This window comes from Aythya fuligula, chromosome 27, assembly GCF_009819795.1.
Source record: "Aythya fuligula isolate bAytFul2 chromosome 27, bAytFul2.pri, whole genome shotgun sequence".
NCBI classification, from domain to species: domain Eukaryota; kingdom Metazoa; phylum Chordata; class Aves; order Anseriformes; family Anatidae; genus Aythya; species Aythya fuligula.
In genome coordinates, this window is record NC_045585.1 from 19,595 (window position 1) to 40,772 (window position 21,178).

Sequence of the window (21,178 nt, forward strand, 5' to 3'; positions counted from 1 at the left end):
TTTTTGAAATCCTGTGTCAAATACCGGAGTCCTCAGTTTATCAAGAGATGCAGAGAATAAATGGAATTGGATTGATCCTAAAGAAAGGTCCTTGGGAACACGTCCTTAACTTTCCACAAGGAGGGCTTTGGTTGACTATTTACTTAACGCACATGAAGAAACAGGATTTTCCCTGTCACTGGGTGATTGTTCTTCTTCTCATCCACTTTTGAGAAATTCCTGCAGCGCGTAACGTTTTGAATGTGCGTGCTGGGTCGGTTCGTCCAGCCCGAGGGCAGGGAGGAGCCCAGCGAGCTTTGTACTCGGGGCTCCCGGGAGTGGGCTGCGCAGTCGGAAGGGAGCGGCCCCTTTAAGGCCTGGGCCGCTCCGCTGACGTCATGAAGCTGGACTTCCGCCCGGCTCCCAACCGCACCCCTTAGCGGCGATAGGGGACGGGAAGCGGCCGCCGGGCCGGGCGGAAGGCGGCTGTGACGTGTGCGGATGTGGTGGCGGCTCGTGATTGGCTGCTTGAGAACGAGGCGGGGGGGGCAGCGGGGCCAGGCGTCAAGGCGGAAGCGTGGAGGGTAGGCGGCGGCGGCTCCGTCCCGGCGCAGGTCGGGCTCGGGCCGGGACTCGCTGCCGGTGCCCGCGGGGCTGGGGGCGGCCTCTCCCCGTCCCCGCCCCCTCCTCGTCCGCGGGGCTCTGCCCCTCTCCTAGGGGGCGGCGGTTGGGGGGCCGGTAGCGGGACCCGGTCGGGAGGTGCCTTTCCTCTTTCCTCTCCCCTGAGGGTAGCGGGGGGGGGGGAGCCGCGAGAGGACCCGCGGGGACGGCGGGTGCGGGAGTCGGCGCTGCTGGCAGGGGGCACGGCGGCGATCCGCGTCCCGCCGCCCGGGAGAGGCCGGGCCCTCCTCGGGGCCGCGGCTCCGCTGCGTGCCGTGAGGGAGCGTTTGGGCACAGCAGCCGCCGGCTGGACCAACCCCCACAGTCCTTATTTAGGGGAACAGAGCGCCCCTCCCCTCTAAGGTGAGGCCTGAGAAGCTCCAGTCTGCTGCATCGAAAAAGGCCTTTTCGTCCGAGGTAAACCCAGAAAGGCAATGTGTCTGCTGCTTGGGGTCGCTGGGCAGCGTTTAGCTCTGGCTGGGACCTTTCCCCCATTTAGGAAGAAGCTGTGGGGAAGTCTCACGTTGCTGCGAGGTTTAGCAGGTGCTTTGGATTCAGCAGTGTGGTTTCATAGGGAATTCAACCCTCACAGTGGTCTGAGGGGGCTTTTCCAGGGGAGCTGAGCTCTCAGTGTAGGGGAGAACGCTGAGGAGACTTCTGGGGCTCTCTGCCTCAGGTGCTTTCAACATGTCCTTGGCTTCAAGTTTGTTGGCTTGTGCCGTGGCTTGGAATGTGTTTGTAGGAGCTAGGCTCAACAGATCAGGTTGAGATGGATTCCTGGCGTGCCGGCAGTGCCTCCAACAGCACAGGGAAGAGAGGGATACTGCCTGTGCCTGGACAAGAGCAATGTTTGCTCGAGCTTGATGAGTAGGGACAGTTCTGCTGGGCAGCAACACCCAGAAGCATGGCCTGCAGCCCTCTCATCACTGCTGTATAAGCGAAGCAGTGGATGCTGCCACATAAAAACCCTGTGCAAAGCTTCTGCTGCTCAAGTCCAAAGGAAATGCTTTTGCCAGTTTGCCCCAAATTAGCACGTGGCACTGGTGGTGTTACATGGAGAGACAATTAGCAAGGAAGAGCCATTTTGAGTAGGATTCAGATTGGTCAAACCCTGGGTTGAACTCAATTGCCGAGGACTGATCTTGAATTTGTGGCTGTCTTTTAGGTTGCAAAGGTAAATATCCAAGTGCTGTGTCTAAAAAGAGCCTAGCTTCCCCCAGATTTCTCTCTCAGAACTACCTGACCTGTGTATTAAGTGCTTTTCTGCTGGAGAATAGGTTTCTTTAAAGGAAACCGGACGAGATACCTGGTCTACTCCAGTGGTTTTGATGCACTTGACTTTCTTCCCATTGCAGAGTAAGTCAGTGCTGCACCAGCTTTGATGTGCCTCGTTATGCCTGACCATGCCAATGTCAGCCTCCCACCGGAGGAGCGTGTCCGAAGCCTGATCCAGATGGGGAGTGCTGTTGAAGTGAACGAGGATGTCCCACCACGACGCTACTACCGCTCTGGCGTGGAAATCCTCCGCATGGCGACGATTTACTCAGAGGAGGGAAATATTGAGCATGCCTTCATTTTGTACAATAAGTACATCACGTAAGAGCAACTCTGCTTCATTTTCAAGTAACCTGTGTTGATGCAAGGGCTGTGGGGTTTATGTTGCATGTTTTGAGTGTGTACAAACATGGTAAGGCCTTGTGAAACTTGAAGGCCCAGGTTCTGTTCAGAGTTTAGCTGCTTTTAAATTGCAGAGGCAAAGATACAACCAGCCTGGTTAAAGTGACCAGGAAATGTTGCAAAGGTGTGAGGTAGAAGCACAAAAAAACACTGTTCACTGCTTTGCAGGATGTAGGTAGAAATTCTCTTTAAAATCAGACTTATCTTGTATTCCTCTTTCCCAGAGCAACTCCTCTTCAGTGAGAGAGGTTTTGGCTCCCTGTGGCTAGGTTGATTTCAATAGCCATGATTTCAATAGCCCAGCAGATTAGCAAGGATAAGTGGCCAAAGATTTCAGTATCAGGTTGCTTTATGGAGCAGATACAGGCTGGTTCCACAGTCCTTTGATAAACCAGTTTTGAAGAAGAAGCCTGCTTTATGTCTATGCTACTACAACCTTTTACAGCAGGCAGCAAATTCCTATTTCAGTGCAGAAATCAGTTATGTTGTATTCAAGGTTTAGTTCTACTTCTTGGAAATAATATAATTCCATCCCTGTTATGCATGTACGTAGGCACCCATGCCTTTTTGAGGAATGATGTGAGGAAGAGCACTGAGTTTGAAGAACCTGACACCAGTCAACTGGCTTGAACAGTGCGTGAGATCCATGGGTCCTGAGTACCCTTCTAGAAGGCCCGAGGTTATATGTAAACCCATCCAAGACCCTGTATGGTATCATAGCTGCTTGGTCTCCAGCTCAGGGGCTGTACATGTGGACAAGTGCAGAGACATTCTTGCTGCCACCTCTGCAGCTGGCCAGGAACAAGCCATCTTGGGTCTGAAAGCCATGCTGCTGAGCATACACCGTGCCAACGAGGTGACGTGGTATCGAGTCTGGCTTCTGTCTGAGCAGCTCAGAGTAAGAGAGAAGCAAATGCATGCCTCTAGATACACCTGCCTGTGTTCACAGGGCTGAAAGTTGTGACCCTCAGAAAATATCTCAATGGCACTGAGTATTCTGTTCCTTTAGGCTTTTTGGCCAATATCCTCAAATCCTCCCATCTTCATCCAGTTTCACTCAATGGCCAAAGGACTGAGTCTGCTCTCTGCTTCACTACCTCCTTATCCAGAATGGGCTTGGCATCTCCATGGGCATTTTCCTGCCCTTCATCTCTGCACAGGGTTCCTGCCTCAGCCTCTTTTAACCCAACACATTTTTCTTTGATTAGCGTTGCTTCCCACATTGTACTTCCTAAGCTTTTATGGTCATAGTAGCGAGTGCCCCAGGAGGCTGCACAGGGAGCTGGGAAGTGTAAAACGCACGGGAAGTTTTCCAGACTGGTTACGTAGCGGGGGCTGAAGGAGAAACTCTTCTCTAACTAAACAAATGAACTAAACGTGCCTTCGTTGTTTCATTACAGCAATAATAAGTGCAAGTGTGTTTTCTCTCCAGTACCTTTCAAATACTTGTGGCATTTACGTTAGCCTGGCTGCTGAGCTGCAGGAAAGGTGAAAAACTTTCCCTTAGGGGTGTGATTTCTCACACTGTTGAATATGAACTGCCAGCGTGGATTATCTGAAGATAAAAGCTTAATGTTGTCATCTAATTTCTTTAATCAGAAGCGTAATGCTGTATAGCTCTTTTGAAAGCAGGAGGCTTGACATGTGATTTTTGAGGTGTCCTTCCCTAAGGCTGTGAACTGGAAGGCAAGAACAGGACTGTAGTTGGAGCCTCTGATGGGACTTGCTATGCTTTCCTCTTTTTTAGAAACAGGACCAGATTATTTTTTTTTATTTTCCCTGATGCTTCAGGCCAAATCTCTGGTCAATGCTGCGGCTATGGGTTTGGCTGCCTTTCCTCAGAGACCAGCTCCTTAATGTGAGCTTATAGACTAGTACAAGCTGGAACTTTATGAAGGGCAGGATTCTAGCCCTGATAAGCATGTGAGAGGCTCCTGGCTACACCCCTGCACATGGTGAATTTGTCGGGAGCAAGAACACTGTCCTCAGGAGTGAGTCTGTGGCTTGGTGTGGACTGCATTTTTCTCTGAGTGCTCAGGTGCTGGAACAGCCTGCCCAGGGAGGTGGTGGGGTCACCATCCCTCACCATGTTCAAGAATTGCCTGGACAAGGTGCTATGATATATGATCTAGTCACTTAGTGGGTAGTATTGGTGATAGGAGGATGGTTGGACTAAATGATCCTTTCCAACCTTGTGTTTCTATGATTTTATGCATGGCTTTTGGAAGATGGATTTCTCTTTATTTCCCTACATGATGCTCCTGTGGCTGATCTCAAGGCCTGAATTACACAGTGAGATCTGTGAAGTTGTACCTGATTTGCAGAGGCATCAGTCTGGGGAGAATCTTGACTGGATGTGAGGTAGTCTGGAGATGGATCCACGCTGATTCACACTGAGGCAAGCCAGTTCCCTGATCAGCCCCCAGCCACGTGCTCAATCTTGTCTAGGTCCTTTGGCTGCTCAGCACCTCTGTTTCCCATGCTGAAATGAAGCTTGTTGCCCACCCACTCAATAATGTGCAGGAGGGAGTCATGGATGTTTCTAAGAATAACCAGGCTGGACTTTACGAACATCAGTCTTTCACCTTGGAAGACATAGAATCACAGAATGGTTTGGGTTGGAAGGGACCCTAAAGATCTAATTCCAGCCCTACTGCCATGGGCAGGGACACCTCACAAAAGATCAGGTTGCCCAAAGGCTTTGAACACTTCCAGGAATGGGGGCATCCACAACTTCTCTGAGCAACCTGTTCAATTGCCTCACCGCCCTCTGAGTGAAGAAATTCTTTATTATATCTAGTCTAAATTCACACTCTTTTAGTTTAAAACTATTATTCCTAGTCCTATCACTCTACTCCCTGACAAAGAGTCCCTCTCTGGTGTTCTTGTGGGCTCCTTTTTGATATTGGAAAGTCACTATTAGGTGTCCACAGAGCCTTCTCTACAGGCTGAACAACCCCAGCTCCCTCAGCCTGTTTCCATATGAGTAGTGCTCCAGCCCCTTGATCATCTTCATGGCCCTCCTCTGGATGCATTCTAATACTTCCAGGTCCTTCTTGTGCTGGGGGCCCCAGAGCTGAACACGGGGCTCCAGGTGGGGTCTCACAAGAGCAGAGCAGAGGGGGGACCTCGTGAAGTTCGCACAGGCCTGCCGCCCAGGCCTGTCCAGTTCCCTCCGGATAGCAATCCCTTCCCTCCAGCATGTCGACCATACCACCACACAGCTCGGTGTCATTAGCAAATTCTCTGAGGGTGCACTCGGTCCTGCTGTCCATGTCACTGACAAAGATCTTAAACAGCACCTGTCCCAGTACTGACCCCTGAGGAACACAACTCATTACTGATCGCCTGGACTGTTTGACCTCAGCAATTTGAGTGTGACCGTCTGGCCAATTCCTTATGCAATGAGTCATCCATCCATCCGATTCACGTCTCTGCAATTTAGAGACAAGGACATAGTGGAGGCCAGTGTCAAATGCTTTGCACGAGTCCAGGTAGATGATGTCAGTTGCTCTTCCTCTGTCAACCAGTGCTGTAAAATGCCACCAGATTTGTCAGGCATGATATTCCCCTGGTGAAGCCTTGTTTTCTGTAGTTCCCTGGGTCTTCCTTTCCCTTGTTAAAATGGGTTATTTCACCTCTTCGAGCCAGTGGGAACATCACTAGACTGCCATGACTTCTGAAAGATCATGGACAATGTCTTAGCAATTACATCCACATGTCCTGAGGAAACTGGCAATTGTATTTCATCAGGCCCCATTGATGTCTTCACTTTCAGGTTCTTTGGATGGTCTCAGACCTGATTGTCTCCTACAATAGGTGGCTGTTCATTCTCTCAGTCCCTGCCTTTGCCTTCTGGGGCCCAGGCCATGTGGCTGGAGCTCTTGCCGGTGAAGACTTAGGCAAAAAATTCATTGAGTACCTCCAAAATCCTGGGTGACCAGGTCTTCCATTTCTTACAAGAAAGGGCCCTCAATTTCTGTAGTCCTCCTATCACTAATGTACCTATAGAAGCCTTTCTTGTTGCCTATGACATCCCTGGCCAAGTTTCATTCTAAAGAGGCTTTGACTTTGTATACTTGATTCATGGCTGTCGCATTAAGGGGTATAGCTGATTAACCATTACAGGCCTGGTCAGATTCAGGGTACTGAACTGTCATGGTCACGGATTCACCAGCAATGTAACACGCCCATCCTCTAGTCACGTTCACTGAGATCATGGCTAGGAACAATGCAATTAAGTGCAATTTGTTACGGCAACAACTACACAGGTTCTTTGGATTGCCAGTGATAATTTACTGTCTGCAAAAGCAAGCTAGCATGCATGAAATGCACAGGTGTACAGCCTGTTAGCACGTTAAAAGGCACAAAGACTGTAAAGATTTCTGTGTTTCCACAGAGACATCTCATATGACCAAGTGTCCAAATCTCACCCAAAAGATGTCTCAGTGTGTGTCGGGGGGGGGGGGGGAGGGAGGGAGGGAGGGAGAGGCGTTGACAGGCCCTCATGATGCTATATTCCTTCATGATGGTATATTGCCTTGTTATGGTATCTCCCCTGACAATGGTATCTTCCCTAACATCCCCTTTTTCTTAAGCCAATTTATATTATTTTTTATCTTTTAGGTGGAGCTTGAGTGACTCTAGTCAAACATACATGTATCTTAGTTATGATTGGTGCAAAGTTTTCTCACTTTTGTTTAAAGGTGTAGGCTCCAAGAAATTCGGAGCACATGCTCAGTGAGGGGTGGTTGCACCTTGGAGGCAAGTAGCTTTTGGGATGGAGGTGTGTTTTGGTATTATAATGATATTATAATGAGCAAAAGTTCACTAAGTACAGCATTTTGTCAAAAACATGACAGTTCGTTGGCTCAGGGTAGCAAACATGCAGTCTATTGGTCTCGGTGTGCACAAGAACAATCGAGTCCCCCTCTTGTCACAGAGCCTAGCCATGGTGTCTCTGCTTTGCTCTGTGCTCCATACTGTTCCTTAGAGCTAGCACACCAGCTTCCCCCAGTGCGATAGCATCTAAGGTTGGAAGCGTAGGGAACGCTCAGTTAATGCAGCTACACCCTACCCTGTGTCGTGGTTCCGCTCGAGTGGGCAGCCGAGCTCCACCACAGCTGCTCTCTCACTCCCCCTCCTCAAAGAGGAATGGGGAGAAAATATGTGAAAAGGGCTCAAGGGTTGAGATAAGGACGAGAAAATCACGCAATAATTATTGTAACGGGCAAAACAGACTCAGCATAAGAAGATAGTAAGATTTATTGCTCATTACTAACAAGCTAGAGAAGTGAGAAACAAAGGAAAGAAACCAAAAGCAACTCCCCCCCCATCCACCCTCTTCCACCTCCTCCCCCCGAGCGGCGCAGGGGAATGGGGTTATGGGGGTTATGGTCAGTCTACAGCACTTCTTCTCTGCCGCTCCTTCTCGGTCACTCTCGTCCCCTGTGCTGTGGGGTCCCACCCACGGGATGCAGTCCTTGATGAACTGATCTGGCGTGGGCTTCCCACAGGCAGCAGCTCTTCCAGAGCTGCTCCAGATATGGGTCCGTACCACGGGGTCCATCCCTCAGGAGAAAACTGCTCCAACCTGGCTCCCCTACGGGCAGCAGCTCCTGCCAGGTCACCTGCTCCTGCGTGGTCTCCTCTCCACGGGCCACAGGTCCGGCCCGGAATCTGCTCCGGCAGGGGTCTTCCACAGGCGGCAGCCTCCATCGGTGCAGGGCCACCTGCTCCACCGTGGTCTCCTCCACGGGCTGCAGAGTGGAACCCTGCTCCACCGTGGCACTCCATGGGCTGCAGGGGGACATCCTGCTTCACCATGGTCCTCACCACAGGCCGCAGGGGACTTCTGCTCCGGCGCCTGGAGCACCTCTCCCCCTCCTTCTTACACTGACCTTGGCACCTGCAGGCTGTTTCTCACTCCCTTCACTCTCCCGGCTGCTGTGTGGCGCAGCGTTTTTTTTCCTTGTCTTAAATATGCTCTCACAGAGGCGCAAAACAACATCACTTATTGGCTCAGATCTGGAAAACAATGGGGCCCTTCCCAAACATGGGGCGGCTTCTAGATCTTTCTCACAGAAACCACCCCTATGGCTCCCTGCTACCAAAACCTTGCCACGTAAACCCACTACACCCTGAAAGACTCTTCAACGCTGTACATTTTCTTTAAAATGTTAGTAGTAGTTTAATTTTCCTAGTCACTTTAGGCAATTACTCCACACTGGCTGCTCAGACAATGTCTCTGCGTCTCTCCCAGGCTATCTGCCCTTGCTTCCATGCTTTCTAGGCCTCCTTTTCTCGCTTGAGTTTGGCCAGGAGCCCCTTGTTCCTCCATGCAGGTCTCCTGGTGTTTTTGCCTGAATTTTTCTTTGTTGGGATGCATTGCTCCTGAGCTTAGAGGAGGTGATCCTTGAATATTAATGAGCTTTTTCAGGCCCCTCCAGGGCTTTGTCCCATGGTACTCTACCAAGCAATAGAATTTCCTGTTGTATTTGGACTCCTGGTTTGCCTGTGTGGCTGTGAGCTGCTAGTATTGGCTCCAAGAGTTTGTGTGGGGTGTTAAAGGACTTGGGAGACACTGACTTGGCACGTGTACCATAGTAGTGCTTAAAAATAGCCTGTAATGTGGCTACTCAGTGCCAAGCAGCTGCTGCTCATAGTGGACTTGGGAGCAGTCAGAGGTTTGAACAAGCCCAAAACTTCTGGTGATGTGAGCTGCAGGTTTAAGTCCTGCCAAGCCTCAGCTGGGCTGTGGAGAGGAATCATGAAGCATTTTTGCTCTTCCTCTGCCTCCTTCCTCAGCCTACTGCTGCATGGTCTCGCCTCAAAGTCTTCCTCTGGCTGCCCAAAGCCCTTGCTGTGTCCTGCTATCTGTGTTTCCCCCCATTCGTGACTTGTGGAAAGCCAGCTGCCTTTGCTGTTTCTTTCCATCCTCTCCAATCCAGCATCTGCTCTTAATCCTTTGTAATGAATCCCTTCCATTTTAATCTGCTATCTCTTGGCAGTGATCACAGTCTTGTTTTGTCCCCTTGATGCAGTGACCTACTTTGCAACCACCAGCTAGGAGCAGGAACCTCACCAGTGCCTTTGGATGGAGTAGCAGCTTCTTCTATGTAGTGTGATGTGTTTGCTGAACCTGTGGTGTCTGGCAAGAGCATCCTCACGCCCTCTGTGGCAACCAGGAGCTGGGTTTGCAAAAAGTCCTCACTTTTCCCAGAGGACTGGGGTTTTAAAGTAGTCGGGTTTATTGCACACACACAGACTTCGCAGTGTGAGGAACATTCTCACTCTGTTTCTGCTGAGACTTTCCCACTTACCTCTGCTTGGTTTGTGCATGCTGCTGCCTGAGGCACAGTCTCAGTCTAGTCCTCTCTACCCTTCTTCCTTGTGTACGTGCATGAGGCTGCTTTCTCTTTATTGCTGTAGCTGAAGGAGCTGGGGGACATCCTCCTTCAGATGATGGAGCTTTGTAGCAAAGAGCAAGGAAGCAGGGCAGGTGTTTGCATTGTATCCAAAGCTTTGTGGATGCTTTGTCTCCTAGCCAGGCCCTTGTCTCCTGCTAAGCTTGCTGTGAGCTCACCCTGAGCACACAGTTTAGTGCACCACTGGGGACTTGCTCACAGAGGTACCTTGAGGATGCCTCAAGCCTGGGGAGCCCTACAGAGCTGAGCAGGAGTGAATGGAGCTCCCCGTGTCTATGGGCTTTTCACCTTGCTCTTGTGCTTGCAGTGCTCTTTCTGTGTGTCTTCACCATTGTGTCCTGAGTTGCTCTCTGAAAGTTGGTGGGGGCTGTTATCCTGGCTACTGAGAAACCTGTTCATAGCTGTGCTGGGAGCAAGGTGATGTTGAGTTCAGTCTTGAAGTCTGCTTAGAACCAACCCTGCTGCCCAGAAAGGTCTGAAATACTGCCCTGTCTTCCCGGGACTGTCATGCAGCAGAGCCAAAAGACTCCTGATGATGATGATGTTGAGCTGAGTATGTTGTGAACTTGCTTTTAGCCTATCTGCAGGTTTTCTTTTCAAGGTCTGAGTTAATTTTCCCATCTCTTGCAGAAACTGTTTTCTTTCCCCATGCAGAAGGATGGTGTGAGCAATGAGTCAGCTGAATCCTTGAGTTTGCCTGTTCTCCCCTTGGATGCTCACAGAGGCGTAGGCAGGTGCCCAAGGACCTTCCGGAATTCCTCAGAAGTAATGGGGGGGGTTTACTGTAGAAAGGCAGATAGCTGTCCTGATTGCAGGAGCAAAGCACCCAGAGAAGTGGCAGAGGACGGATACTGTGCTGGAAGGGAATGAACTGCACCTTCCAAAATCCCAATTACTATATCGTGCTTGCCCCTTTCTGCTGGGATTCAAAAATGCAGTTTCTCTCCTGTGTTTACAGGCTCTTCATTGAGAAGCTGCCAAGGCATCGTGATTACAAAACCACTGTCATACCTGAAAAGAAGGAAACAGTGAAAGTAAGTGGTAATGTTGCCAAGTCTTTAGTGGCTGCTGTTGGAAGTGATTTAGGGTTGTAGATCTTGGGTTTTGGTGGCTCTGGGAATCACACAGTCTGAGAAGCCTTGGCTTGACCAGGCAGCCCTGGCACCTTGGGAGTTATAGTTTGGGCTCTTACTCCATCGTATGTGGTTGTATTCATGCCATTTACTTTCTGTTGAGCACTGGGGCTTCCTTTCTTCCATGTTAAACTCTTTGCTTTTTAAACACTGTGTTTAAAAAAAAAAAAAAAAAAAAACTTTTTAAAAAAAGTGTTTAAACGCTTTTCCCGATGTGTTAGCTGGGTGCAGTAGTCCTAAAGAGACATACCAGGGGATTCTTGGAGATTGCTCAGAGCCACAGGAAGCTACTGCTCTTCTGCTCAGCATTGGCTAGAAGAACAAAGGGCTGCACTGCCTAAGCACTTGCTCTGTGTTGGCTGATGGTGGTGCTGTCTGTGCCACACTGCTACAATGTGCCCATCTGCGTACTCTCAGCCCATGTGCCAATGGTGCTGGAGCTGCTCAGGACCTTCCTGCCTTGTGAAAAAGAACAAGGTTTATTCACTCCAAGAATCTATTAATTCTTGCATCCATTCTGGTCCTGTTCTTCTTGTGCTGGGGCTGTTGGACTTCTGATTGTATTTCCTTCCTTCAGAAACTGAAAGAAGTAGCCTTCCCCAGAGCTGAAGAGCTCAAGAAGGAGCTGTTAAAGAGGTACGCCAAGGACTATGCTAAGTACAACGAGCAGAAGGTGAGTGAGAGTAGACTGGAGGCTTGTCAGAAAACCCTCAGCCACAAAGAGTTTGGAAGAAAGCAGGACTCCAGGGCTCCCTGGGTGCTAGAGAATGTGAATTCTGGGTGGCCTGAGTTTACGGGGTCCATCTTCATCACCTGTGGCACAAGGCTGTCCCAGTCATGTCTCTGCTGTCATTATGTAGGTGAACCTGTCATAGCATCCCTATACATCATTTCATTGCACACTTTGGAAGCAGTCTAAGCTGGGACTGTTATTTGTTTTTTTCTCTTTGTCCCAGTGTGAGGTCTGGGTCTGAGTCATAACTCAGAAACTCAGCTCATAGCAGCGTGAGTGAAGACATGGGGTTCTGTGTGCAAAGCAGAAAACTCTGCAGTCAGTTTTACTGTGATTTCTCTATTCTATCTCCAAAACAGCACTTTCCCAATCTGGAATTACAATTGCACACAAGTGGGTAGGTAAGGCAACAGTTTACTGCTCTGCTCTAGTAGGCTTTGCTGATGGAAGTGCTGATCTGTGTTTTGCACAGTGAAGATTCTGTGCAGGAAGTACTTTCTGTTGGTTACCTTCTGTAGACTCTTTAGAAGTAGTCTGTGATTTCTGAGGGTCTACAGGCAGCAAGTTCAAAGCTACAGCTCTAAAGGAATGACATAGGCTCCATATTCTACGTTGGTCTAGTGTTCCCCTATCTGGTGATATCCTTTGGCATATTTCTCCTTACAGAGAGAGGAGGAAGAGGAATTTGCACGCAACTTGGCTTTGCAGGAGCAGCTGGAAGAGGAGAGAAATCGTGTAGCCTTGATGAAGCAGCAGCAGGCAGAGCAAGAGCAGTTTCATGTCTTTGAGGAGATGATTCGACGGCAGGAGCTGGAGAAGGAACGTCTGAGGATAGTGCAGGAATATGGAAAGCCAGAGCCAAGTCCAGAGTCTCTGGATGGACCCCTCATCCCTGACATAGAAAACCCCCCAACTGATTTAGCCCCAAAGGTTCCTGTTTCTCCAGTTCACCCTGCAAGTCCATCAGTAGAGATTGTCTCCAAACCTCCTGTTGTGGACAGATCTTTGAAACCTAGTGCTTTGGGGAACGCAGTAAACAGTTAGTACATATCAGTGCACCCTTCTCCCTTTCTGGGGCTGAGCCAAACTCAGCTGAGGAACTGAGCTGCTGTCTGGCTCTTGGCAGTATCTCATCAGAGCTCCATCCCTTCTGGGGATTTGGCATTCCAAGTTACTGGATGTTCTCCCTGCTGTCCAGCAAAGGTTTGCAGGGCAGGGAAGAACTGTCTCCTGTTGCTAATTGGGCCCCAGTCTCTCTACTGATCAAAAATGTACAGTCTATTTGGCTTTTGGTCTTCCTAGTAGCTTGACCAAATTCTCCTCTTCTTCCAAATATGATTCTGAAATACTGATTCAGACATTTCTAGGTGACTAGTTCTTGACCAGAGAAACATCTTTAAATGACATTTTTTGGGCATTTATGTTTTCATTTTCTTTAATGAAATGCTGCTTTTGGCAGACTTCTAAACATCTTTCTGTATATCTCTTACCATATTTTGAAAGAGATATTAATGGTAACTTTATCTGTGGCTGCCACTTTAATTGTAAACATTAAAGTAGTTTGTTTCCAGGCTGAAGTTTTTCAGTCTAGTCCCTTTAGGTGCTGACCTGAGGGAATATTTCTCTGGTGTCCCTAGCTATCGTTGCTCATTGTGTTCCTAATTCTCACAGTTGCAAGCATGGATGCCCTTCGCCAGGTCATTGTCCCTAGGGAGCTGTGCCAGAAATTCCTCCAGCTGGCTGATGCCAACACAGTCCGAGGTGTGGAGACATGTGGGATCCTCTGCGGTAAGCTGGTAAGGTGGTAATACTAGTTAAGAGCCTTTAAGTGGTGCAGAGGCCTTTTCTTAAAGTGTAATAGCTTTGGAAGTGGGACCCTGATGTTGCTGTGAAAGACTATCTGTGAAAGATGATAGTACATTTTCACTGATGACTAGGATTTCATATGAGTGTTAGGGCTTGTCTGTTTCTCCTTTTCCTCCTTTTTATGTGAGGATTTCCTCAGGCTGTATGTGAGGAGTATATGTCAATGTGAGGTGACAGCTACCACGTCCCCATTGATGTTCTGCTTCCTTTCTCACTTTGATGGCTCTGTTCATTACCTGCCTCAAATACTCATTTGCTGGCAGTGACAGGCAGCTCAGTGAGTTGTCCTTTTGGTACCAGCTGGGCTGGGGTCCCAGTTGTGAGCTAGGACGCTCACCAAGTCAAGGCTGTGCAAACACAGGCTGAAGACAATTCTCCCTCAAAGACTTTGCCTGCACAAGTTAATATTGGCAGCTCCAGCATATGCCCCATCAACTGGGGCTGTTATGCTTAAAGAAATTTGCTTTGAAATTAAATAGCTTGATGTAGCAACTTTCTGTAATCCACCTGCTTGCAGATACTTGGTGACTACTTATGAATCATCAGCTCTTAGTGAGTGAGGAGATTTCCTTTGGTTGGGTGTCCAGGGCTTGTCTGAGTTCTTATGGACATTCTGCATGGCAGAGCCATGGCCAGCTCATACTGAAAATGTATGACTCCTGTGTCAGTAGCCTGCAGTACCATTTCTGTGATCTGGACAAGGATGGTAGATGCACTCATGGGCTTTTTTCTAGAGCTGCTGTTTCCCTGGCTGGACCCCTGAGTGATGAATGCAGAAATGCCTCATTCCCAAAGCTTAGGAAGTTACCTTTCACCAGTGGACTGCAGTAGTGTTTCCTCTTTGGGGGGTGTCTGGAAGGTAACAGCCTCCCTGTGCTGCCTTGCAGATGAGGAATGAGTTCACGATAACCCACGTCATCGTTCCCAAGCAGTATGGAGGCCCTGATTATTGCAACACAGAGAATGAGGAGGAACTTTTCCTGATCCAGGATCAGCACGACCTTGTTACACTTGGCTGGATCCATGTGAGTCTCTCATCTTGACATCCAGACTGGCCTTGTATTCAGCTGGGAAGAAAAGGGGTGCAGGAAGATGAGTTGGTGAAGGAGGATTTACTGGAGGGAGATAGCATGGAGCTGGCAGCATCTTTTTAGTTGGATTTCTCTCTCTAGTGCAGTCTCAGTCACTACTCATACTGCTGGAGAAATCCAGGCCTGTTTTAAGTTTAGATACCTTCCTAAAGCATCAGTCCCTTTGGAAATTAGATGTTGGGCTTGAAGTTCGTGTTTCATGCAGCTAAAATCAGAACATTGCAGCCTCCCACATAGAGCTCCTGCTGTCAGTGCCTGGACTCTCCAATGATGCGTTCCTGTGGGAGCACAGCTTTTTGCAGACAGCTGTGTGCTGCTCTGCTGTGGGATGTGCCAGCTCCAGATTCCTCCACTGGCTCCAGTGCTGCCCTGCTGCCTGTCCCCACAGAGCCTTTGGCAGTCGGATCGATGCCAAGCAAAGCGTTTGGTGCTGCTGAGTAATCTCTCGAAAGCAGCAGCTGCCTCAAAGGTTCTAACAAATAAATGCTTGCTGGATGTGCCTGATATGGGTAGGGTGTCTGCTTCCAGTGTTAACTCTTCAGTGATAGTCCTGTAACATCCAGGGACCCTCAAGAATACTTTTGACCTAGTCTTGGCAAGAAAAACCTAACAAGCAAAAGGAGAAAAGGGAAAAAACATTCCTGTAGGAATTAGGCTATAAAATCTAGATCTCAGCCAGAGCTGGGGAAGTTGGCTGTTGCCTGTGATTGTACAACTTTTGACCATCTTGGTGGAATGGGTTATCTTGAAGTTTCATGGCAGTATTACATGCCTCTGGTGCCTTAAATGTAGCTGCACTTCAGAAGCATGTGAAGTGATTGCCCTGCATTTAAAGCAAAGAAAATGTTGTGCATTAAAATATGAATTTGCATAGGACATTGCCAGAAATGTAGAGTATCCGCTGTACTTTTTCCAAATGGAGTGGAGGAACAGATATTTTGGGGCAATCCAAAGCCACTTTCAGTATGCAAGCAGGTCTGCTGTGCCTCTTCTCCGTTAGGATCTTCACTTGGCAGGCGCAGTCTGTTTGAACTAGTTCTCCAACCCTGCTGTAATTTCCTGTCATTTTGTCATGTGTTTCAGACTCACCCCACACAAACAGCTTTCCTCTCCAGTGTAGACCTGCACACACACTGCTCCTATCAGATGATGTTGCCGGAGTCCATTGCTATTGTGTGTTCTCCAAAATACCAGGAGTAAGTATAGTTATGGGGAAGGACAAGGCTTTTTCTCTGCCTGCAGCTGGACAGGAGGTCTCTTCAGCGAGTTTTGAACAGCTGTTCACCATCACCTTTTTTCTGTTGGATTCCTGGTGTAGGAATAAAATGTTAAGTAATGTGATAAAAGTTTTACCAAAAGAGGCTGAAAGAGTGTATGATGCTATGGCTCTTCTGCGCTGGTTCAGGGAGGATCATATCTGATTGCCCACCCATGAAAGGAGGCCAGTCTGCAGCCACAGACTTGGAGAGGAGCATGCTGCAGCATGTGTTGTATCTTGTGCTTGAGACAAGCAGATTCAAACATGCTCTTTCAAACACAGAAGCAGCTGCTTCTATTTGCAGAGGCTTGAGTTGTACAGAGCATGTGTTTATTTGCTCTAGGACAGGGTTTTTCAAGCTGACAGAGCATGGTCTGGAGGAGATCTCTTCCTGCCGGCAGAAAGGATTCCACCCGCACTCCAAAGACCCTCCTCTCTTCACTGTAAGTCACGCCACAGGGCACCTGGGGCTGTAGTACTGTATGTTAGCATATTGGACACTTCCCTTGTGTTTATATCTGCATCGAGATACTAGGCTATGGCCCAGGACAGGAGAGATTCTGTCAGGGATTTGCTTCTCACTAGAGCTGAGATGCAAAAGATTTCTGATCTGATAGCATGTGTTGGAGGTGTGATTTAAAGCACTTATCCATAGAAACAGATCCAGGCAGTAGAAAAGGTTTGTATTTGAGGGAGAGATTTGTATTTGTATCCTGCAATGATCCCTTCATTGTACTGGGTGAGGTGCTAGTTTTGGTCTGTCTTGGTTTCTTCCCTGCAAAGAGAGAGCAGTCTTGTGAAAGCCACTGGGTGCAGGTTGCCTCAGGATGTTGAGGAAACTCGCCTGAGCTGTGGAAATATCTGAATAACACCCTGTTCCTTTTTTCTTCTCCTCTCTCTTGCAGACCTGCAATCACGTGTCAGTAGTCGAGAGAGATGTGGTACTGATGGATCTCCGATAGGCCTCTTGCCTTAACCGTTTACTGTAAAACCATCTTACCTTCCTTCTGTGCCTAGGGAAGTTTTTCTTTCCTCCTGTAGCAGATGATTTCTACTGTGTAATGACCCCCGCTTCCTTCCGGAGTAGTCACAGTGAAATCAGTTCCCTGACCTCAGTGGGAGCATGTGAAATCTTGTTGTCTGGTGTTGGACTGGTGAAGTGGTGTTGAGGTTCAAGGTGTGGGGAAAAGCTAACTGGAAATTCAGACAGAAGCTAACACTGAAGCTAATGCTTAATCTGTGGCTTGACCAGCATCTTGGGGGGTTCCCTGTGAATTGCTGAAACCTTGAGGTGTGAAACCACTTTAAGTGCTTCCCAAAGTGGGACTTGCCCAAATTAACCCATACTTTGCTTTGCTTCTCTTTCTGGGTTGATAAACTGTGGCCTGAGTATGGCTGGTTGGAGTAGATGAATCTTTGCTGTAGTTTAAAATTAAACCTTCCTAACACCTCTCACCCCAGTCAAGAGCCCATCCTTGCTGACCAGTCTTCTGAGCTAGAACATGTCTTGCTTGCTGGTGCTGCATGGTTTCTGCCCAGTGAAGCAAGAAGAGGCCCAACCATTGTGCTTTCCTCTTCCTTTGGGAAACCCTTATTTCAGTGTTTTGGGGGAGAAGGTACCTGGATGCAGCACTGCTTAGTTCTAGCAATGTTGAGGAGTGTCTCCTTACTTTATTCCTTTTCCTGTATGGAGCATTCACTCCAGCTGTTGCATTGGGCTGCCCATTGAGGGCTTGGGTTTGGCTTGTGCTGGCAATCCAATGGAGGAGGTTCTCCCATCTCTTGGCTGTGCTGTTGGTGGACTCCACAACTGATACACACCCTGGGACTCAGCTGCTTGCCCAAGCTTGTGGACAGGTTATGCTCCTTCAGTCCTCGAACACTACCACCCCCAACTGCCTCTTCGGTTCTCAAAGTCTGCCCTTGCCAAAACAACTGCTCCATGGCATCACTGTTACGCAGTACCCCAGCTGGGGACCTTCTCTGAATTACTCATATCAGATGACAAGCAGTAATTTTGCTTCCCTTTGCTGTCTGTGCCAAGCTTCCACACTCACTTATGCTGGTTTTGAAAGGGACAAAAGTAGTATTGAGAGGTGGTAAGTTACCTTGTCTCAGAGGACTGAGCATGATGTACAACCTTTCCACAGTCTTTGGCAGGATGCTCTGATGATCAGCACATGTCCATGTGGGTAAGGGAAGAAAAGGAACAGCTGCCTTTCCACCTGCAATACATACATACATGCTATATACGTTGTGTTCATGTACTTCTAAATACAAAATGGCAAACAAAATTTGTTGGTGTACAGCTTAATACAGAGGGATTGTATTATCTCCTATGGACTTACCTTCTTGCTTGTTTTCTTTGAGCTAACTTGTTGGGCTGGCAAGGTGTAGGGAGTTTCTGAGAGTGGTGAGAGAATCAATTTATTTATGTTTTTTTGTTTATTTGCAACAGCCACCTCCTTGACTCTTGTATGACAAACTGCTGCCGCAATCATTTTTGCAGTTTTAGAAGCAGGCTCCTTGTGGCAGCAGGATGGAAGCAGTGGGATTTCATGGCATCCTTAGGAAATGACTGTGAGACCTAGTTTATTTTAACTGTCTCTGAGGTGGGTTATGCTGCCTTGACGTAGAGGCATTCATCTCACAGCTGTACATGGAAGGGAGTAGTCCACTCTCCAGCCTGATGTCTCCTGAAGCAGCAATTCATTCAATTTCATGGTGCATATCACAATAAATTTGTCTTAAGTCCTTATCCCTGAATGTCTTGATTTTGAGCTGACCCCCAACATCAACCAGAGATAGGGAGAGGAGCTGGTGACAAATCACTGCTTCCATTGTGAGCTATCCCAGTGACCAATAAACCCTGGTGGAGAATTTTCCAAATTCCTTGCAGTGTGGCCCCACACAGAAGTTGCACTTCTCATGTCAGTGGCTAGCTGCTGCCTCACACCCTGCCCTGCCCTCAGAGCTGTTTTTTTTGTTTTTGTGTTTTTTAAATTGCATTTCTGCACTTAGGGTCACTGAGTCATTGTTTCTTTGCTTTGGAATTAATTCTGAAATCCCGTGTCCCACCAAGCTGTCCCATCTGTCCAGCTGTGGCAGGGCTGCTAGCGTTTGAGCAGATGTGACTGTTATACCTTAAGATCACTCAAAATGAGGTTGAATTTGGTATGAGCTAAGCCTAAATGAAACCGTGATTTGCAGGAATTTTTGTTTTCTGCAACAATGAGGGCTGAATGTTTTGGGGGGCTTACTCGCAGGCAGGGAGCAATGCTTATCTCAGCTTCGGGCACTGGAACAGACTAAAATCCATGTTAGAGCTCCCATTGCTGGCTTCTCTGTCCTCAGAGAGGAGGCTGGAGTAGTTTAAAGCACAAATGTTACCCATATACGGAGGTGCTGAGGGCCGGCAGTGCACAGGGAGGTCCGAAATCTCCCAGCCAAGTTCAGCGGCCGGCTTTTGTACCCACCCACCCCCCCCGCTTCCCACGTTCATCGTAGCCAGGCCAGCCTTATGTGCACCGTGGGATGCTTAGCGTTCCTGTGAGCATCCCAGAGCAGCCGGCGTCTCCCCCTGCAGCTGTGGGACAGCCAAACGCCAGCAGGGCTGGCGGCTGGATTGGCTGTGGTGGCCGAATCTTTCCTTTTTAGGCTGTGCGCCTGCTCCAGCTCAGAGCTTTGCTGCAGCAGTCCTGGCTTTAAACCCCTTGTACTGAGGCTTTGGGATGGTTCAGGTCCTGGTACAGGGAGTATTGCAACGTGGAGACAACCTGCATGTCCCTGGGAAAAGTGAGAGATTGAGACACCTGGGAATTGTACCCAGCTGTCAGGGGCACAGTGGGGGTTTGTGGCCCCATGGTTTGCAGCCCCACACATGGAAATGGCTTGGTGAGTTTGGGCACAGTCCCCCATTTTCCCATGGTGGGACAGTCATGCAACCAGCTCCATGTGGCTGTGGTCCCCCACCTCCACAGGCTGCATGTATGGACACACTGGGACCTGGCAACTGTGCTGCTTTCATCCAGCTTTATTTTTCCTCACCCTGCTGTTTGGTTGTGGGTTGTTTTTCTTTGTGTGTGTGTTTTTTTTCCAAAATGTCATATATGGCAACCTTTTGCCTCAGTGACCTCATGCTTGGCAGTAGGCCAGGGGACCTAGGCTAGGATGTGAAGCTGCAGTGGGCTCCCTACTTGAGCTGGGAGCATGCAGTGAGAACACTAACAAGTGCACAGCCAGGGTCCAGGGGAAAAATCCAGCCCAAATGAGCTGAGGTTTCCACCAGTGAAGGGGAATTACCAGGGCAGAGCCACTGATGTGGGACAGTGTTAGACGTGTGTCTGAGGTGGCTGTGCTAGGGAGACACTGTCCCCATTATGGCCCATACAGTGACAGCTCTGAGGCCAGAGGGAGTGTCAGGACTCCTGTGTCCATTTTGGAAGAGTGACTCTGCAGCTCTTGAGTTTGCTGCACCAACGCCTCAGCGTTCCTGCCCTGAGCATGGATCGGGACCTGATGACACAAAGCAGGATGCAGCACCTGCCTTGACTGCCCTGTGCATCAGTTTCACCATTTCCAAGCCCATAACTCTTGGTGGCAGTTCCAGGGTGTCTCCACTGCCTCCTCCCAGCCCCAGGAGCTGGGGGAGAGGCCCCAGAATGGGACTGTTGCCCTTAAAAAGGCACCAGGGAGTTTAGCAAACACTGGTTGGGCGGGGTGGGGCAGGAGGCAGGGGCTCATTGCCTGCCAGAGGCAGCCCCTATGCTGCAAAGAGGCAGCAGGCTCAGGGACAGCACACACACACACACAAACACACACCACCCCTAGGGTGGGCTGTGCTCATCCTGCTTCTAAACCCTCCTGGAGTGGGTATGAGGGCTAAGTACACCAAAGGTGTGGGGCTGGGCTTTGAAGAACAGCATCAGGCTCAGTGATGAGGGGATTTGTGGCCAGGATGTGCAGTGCCAGCAGAATTTTTTAACTACTGGGATGTGGGCAATGCTACCAGCAAGCTGGTAGATGATACCCTGAGCATCTTTGGCTTTGCACATTGCTGAGCCTGCCTCCTTCTAGCTGCTATGGGGTATTGGCACCCCAAAAGCTCAAAGATGGGAGCAAAAAGAGAGGGAAAAGTCTCAGGGAGGAACATCTCCCTAGCATGGGATTCTGAGGGTGCAAGGGACCAAGTCCAGTGCCTCCTTGGAGGCTGCAATACACCAGCCCCATCACCTGGTGTGGTTTTGGTGTCTCAGGCATGCTAAATGCACAGCACAACCCCTTCTCCTCCTCCCCCCCCCCCCCCCCCCCCCCCCAAGGCCACCTCCCTCCCAGGCAGGGTTGGTCCCTACAGG

The 21,178-nt window shown here is 49.2% G+C and overlaps 1 protein-coding gene across 3 annotated transcripts; it reads left to right on the forward strand.

Moving 5' to 3' along the window:
* The first annotated feature begins 464 nt into the window (after positions 1-464).
* STAMBP (STAM binding protein) lies at positions 465-18,582 on the forward strand. Of its 3 annotated transcripts, none has more exons than XM_032204050.1 (10): positions 465-563; positions 1,995-2,235; positions 10,702-10,777; positions 11,454-11,549; positions 12,276-12,648; positions 13,281-13,405; positions 14,363-14,500; positions 15,650-15,762; positions 16,168-16,267; positions 16,730-18,582. In XM_032204050.1, exons 2-10 carry the CDS (start codon positions 2,021-2,023, stop codon positions 16,784-16,786), a joined length of 1,293 nt encoding a protein of 430 aa, XP_032059941.1. In that variant the 5' UTR covers positions 465-563; positions 1,995-2,020; the 3' UTR covers positions 16,787-18,582. The 3 variants fall into 3 exon arrangements, with proteins under 3 accessions (XP_032059941.1, XP_032059940.1, XP_032059942.1); XM_032204049.1 differs by having other exon boundaries at positions 522-593; XM_032204051.1 differs by lacking the exon at positions 465-563 and adding an exon at positions 1,000-1,056.
* The last annotated feature ends 2,596 nt before the right edge of the window (positions 18,583-21,178 follow it).